At 55.5% G+C, this 4,368-nt stretch overlaps 1 protein-coding gene across 1 annotated transcript in view; it reads right to left on the bottom strand.

Moving 5' to 3' along the window:
• The window catches only part of RGS5 (regulator of G-protein signaling 5), a 32,087-nt gene extending 27,725 nt beyond the window's left edge, over nt 1-4,362 (bottom strand). Inside the window, exon 1 of the mRNA XM_006774992.2 lies at nt 4,233-4,362. Within this exon, the coding sequence (XP_006775055.1) occupies nt 4,233-4,276 (44 nt within the window). The 5' untranslated portion in view covers nt 4,277-4,362. The remainder of the gene's footprint in view (nt 1-4,232) is intronic.
• Nucleotides 4,363-4,368: the final 6 nt, after the last annotated feature.

The raw sequence follows: 4,368 nt of genomic DNA, 5'->3' as shown, positions 1-4,368 counted from the left end.
GGATTCACTCCCTCTTTCGGGCCGGACCTGGCTGACTGCCCGGCCTGTTTGGGGCCATCGTGAGCCTTAGGCAGGCATCACCCCCTGCAACTCGGGCAGCGTTCTCCCTGAACCAAAAGCTCCCGAGCCCCAAGAGGTCCCCCCGCCCCCCTGCTTTCTTATCACTGGGAGCCTTTACTCCTTCACAGGGATCCCGACACAGAGGGCAGAGTTCTTCCTTTTCTCCCAAACTGGCCGACATGTCCTTGCAGGGCCTTCTGCCCTCATAGCTAAGGCAGGTGTGAAGGTTTGAGGATGGAAACAAAGGTTTTCTCAGTGACTGCCCCGCCCCCCATTTCATTAAGCCGCCCACCACACTCTGCACATGAAAAGCGGCACTGAAATATCTGCACTGTTCTACGGCAAGGCTCCCCGGCTGCTGCCCGCCTCACACTCACTGCTCCCGAAAGGGTGACGCAACCCAGTTAGACTTTGCCACTCTCTTGGGCCTGCACTTCAGGTGATCCCGGGTCTGTCCGCATGACCTTTCCTTGGCCCCAGTTCATGGCCACAGCCTTTAACTCAGCTCAGCTGCCTGCAGGACTCGCTCGTGCTGCAGAGAAAGCGGTGTGTCCAGCCCACAGCCCAGGAGCCTTGGCGCCTCTGCGGCTTAGCAACCTGGAAAGAAGGTTCCGTAAGGAGTGGTCCTGCTGACAGGCCCTTCTCCAGTCCAGACCGTCCGTGTTAGACCGATGGCGTCAGCGAAGAGGGGAAATGAACGTTTAGTGAAACAAGGGAGCAGCGTCACCTGCCCCTTTACTGTGTGTAGCTCCTGACTCTCCCCGTGTCACCGCACGCGACCCAGCAGAGGCCCCTGTGCACCGGGGACCAAAGCACCCACACCAGCAGCCTCTGTGGTGCCTCCTGCACAGGTGGAGGGGGTGGCCCTCCGTCGGATCCCGGGGACATCCTCTGTCCGAAGCTGTGTCTTTGTTATCCTTCACTGCCCAGTCGGCTGAGACTGAACCTGGCACGGGACTTGTCCACAGGCGTGGACTAAGGCAACCATAGGCACCCGCCGCTGCAGGTTATGGGTACGTTTTGGGGAACACTCTCATCTTTTCCCCAAGAGCAATGTTCACTTTAGAAATTAAACTTCTTCAGAGAAATTCAAGAGACTCTGGAAATAAAATGAATGTTCAAAAGAAGACTAAATCCGAAGCTGAAAGTCGCTGGGAAAGCGAGGCTTCAGCTCGCCCAACTCCGTCCTCCCCCAGCACACGTCCCAATGCACCGCAGGGAGCAGCTGGGGGCGGCCCTGGTGGCTCACATGCTTGGACTCTTTAAATATTTACAAATATGTGATTTCAATGCTGACTTTAAATAGGCAATAGTCTCAAAAATCTAAATGTGTAAAGAAAGAATCATTTCCATAAATACACCAGGCTGGCTGGGGTTGGCGCTTCTCCACGCTCCGGGACAGGAGGGTCCTGCAGGCTACAGCCCCCACGGCAGTGAGACCCACCCTGTCCATCAGCATCGGAGACCCTGCGGCACAGCCAGGACGGCAGCAGCAGGTGGTTCTTGGCCATTTTCGTTAATCGACTCTTTTCTGCTCCAAAACTTTTAGAGAGAAATTATTTAGGAGAATGTCCCTTTAATCACATCTCTTGCCAGTCACTGGGTGTTTCTCACTTTACTTAAATGAAGTTAGAATTGCCCGGCCGGCGGGGCTCAGTGGTTGAGTGTCAACCTATGAACCAGGAGGTCACGGTCAATTCCCCATCAGGGCATATACCTGGGTTGCGGGCTTGATCCCCAGTGGGGGGAAAGCAGGAGGCAGCCAGTCTGTGATTCTCTCTCATCTTTGATGTTTCTATCTCTCCCTCTCCCTTCCTCTCTGACATCAATAAAAATATTTAAAAAAATAAGTGAAGTGAGAATTGGAAAGGACGTTAGTGAACAAGTGACCAAGCTTTCCTTTGTTGCGATAGGAAACAGAATCCTGGGAGAGACAATACTGGCCCCTGGGTGCAAATTCAGATCGTGACCAAACTGAGTCCGTCAGTCTGCTCCTCACCAGCGCACTTTCCACTGTGACGAATGACAAGGTAATCGGGTTTTGTAAGCGAATTCTATTTCCAAGGCAATGGAGAACTCCCAGTTGAACGCTACATGGAGCTTGCCATTAAAAGCAGCTGCGGTTTTGTAATGCACGTATGCTGTCCTGATTTGGCTCATGTGGATTTTAAATGCCTGTAAGCACAGAGCCTCACCGTGTTCCCTTCGAGGGAAGGAATGAAAGGTGGGAGCATGGGGGTGTGAGGTGGGGAGGTGGAGAGCGGAGCCAGGAGAGCAGGTTGGCTGGGAAGCATTAATTCAAATGTGGCTTTCCCGTTAGGACACACGGTCTCTCCCGGAGTACCGTGTGCTAAAGGCTCACCATCTCCATGTTTGCCAGCCCCACTCAGGCAGCATTGCGATCAGAACGGTGACTCCATTTACAATGGTACCAGATGCTGAAAAAGACATTCAAGGAATAGGACAGTGATGTCAGAGTCTACCACACGCCAGGGAATCAAAAGGGTCCGGAGGCCCGTGCCAAAGGCGATCCTCCTCTCGCCTCCGCAGGTTCTGCGTGAGCGTTAGTCATGTCCTGGACTTAGAGCGGACTGTGCACTAGAGGGACAAGAAGCGGTACTGAATGTTGAGTGAATCAGACGTGAAGGTGAGCGGGTCAGTGCGGGAAGTGTTGCGTCCGCACGCTCCGGGGAGCGCGGTGCATGCTGACAAGAACATCAAAGCGACATCAGTACCACGGCCAACCGTCTGCAGGCAGCTGCCGGTGACAGACCAAACGCCAGGCAGGCACCACGGCCCACACAACGCCCGGCACACCGATGTCCCAACCACTCCCGAGCCGACCGCTCCCCAAACAATACGGGGCGCTCTAGCCACTACAGGAAAGTACAGAAGGATTTCAAACATCAAGTGGGCTCTACGCATCTGTTTAAAGTTGTGACAGGCAGGTTGCGATTCTCAGATTTGCAAAAATAGAAAAGGAACTAACGAGGCATCATCTCATATTCAGGGAACTTGGGCGCCTCCCTCACCTGCCCGTGTTCTCCTGTCCCCACCTCTCTAGAGAGAGGGACAGGCAGGGCACTGACAGCAGCCAGCACTGACACCTGGCCAGCACCACCCCTGCTTACAACCTATCTACCATGGCAGCTCCTTACTGTTGCACGCATCTCTTAAATAATAATCTGTGCTTCTGACAACAGCAAGTAAGAGCGGGTTTCATTCCAGTCCCAGTATCGTTGTAGACAAGTCCCTTTGCTACAATGCTTCTCTTTAAACAGCATCTGGAGGTTATTTCTAGGTTAAAAGCCATCAAAAAGAAGGCTTGAGCTGAGAGACAAGAAGTCCTGGCGGCCCCCTGGATTGCTGGGCCTTCCTAGCCAGCGCCGAGGGGTGACTCGGGGTGCACAGGGATCACCTGGTTCCCTTCAAAAAACGGAGGTTGGCCCACCTCACTCAGACCCACTCCTGGAGAAACACCCTCCTGTCTGCATCAGCCAGGATTGTGGGTTAAATTTTCCAACAAGTCAGACAGGTGCTGTAACTGCTGTGCCAGACACGTAGGATCCCCCAGAAAACTGTCCAGCTTAAGGCAGCCAGGGGGGCTCACAGGCGTCTCCATCTGCCAAAAGAATGGCAGCCGATAAATGACCTCCATGGCCAGCGCCTTCTGTCCGCAGCCCTGCTGCTTCCTTCTACGGAGAGTTTGAAGGCCTGGGCCAGCAAGCCCCTGCCCCCCGCCCCCCAACCAGGCGGACGCGGACGGTCACGGTCACCGGGCACAGCCAGTGTTGCCTTTCCACAGTCACCAACCCTCACACCCAGACCAGGCAGGCAGCTTGGCTCCCTTTCACTGAGAGGGACACTGAGACGCAGAGAGGGAGGGAGCTGTCCGATGCACTCCGAGGGGATGGGGGAGCCAGGCTTGGAGCCGGGCAGTGCGGTGTGAGTCCTGCTGGACCTTGAACGCACAGCCTTCCCGCGTGCATGGCAGATGCTCCAGGGCACAGGGACCCCGTGTCCCTGTCCTGGCTCCGCTCTCTCCAGCCCTCCCCGGCTCACAGCAGACAGCTGTCCCTGCAACCAAGCACCATCCACCTGTTCCCCCCAGGGCTCTGGGTGCCTCCCCAGCAGACGCCCTATCTCCGAGCTTGAGCCGAGCCAGCGCTCACCTTTCCAGGCAGGAGTGGGGCAGGGCGGCCAGTCCTTTGCACATGTTGCCGGCGGGCTCTTCGCTGTGAGTACAGTCTCAGCAGATGCGTCTGTGAAGGAACTTCACTTCGGGAGTGTCTGGGCCGCTGGACTCTA

The sequence above is a fragment of the Myotis davidii genome, unplaced genomic scaffold, assembly GCF_000327345.1.
Source record: "Myotis davidii unplaced genomic scaffold, ASM32734v1 scaffold668, whole genome shotgun sequence".
Lineage (NCBI taxonomy): Eukaryota > Metazoa > Chordata > Mammalia > Chiroptera > Vespertilionidae > Myotis > Myotis davidii.
Note: the sequence above shows the minus strand (reverse complement) of the source record. Positions and strands in the feature narration are given on the sequence as shown.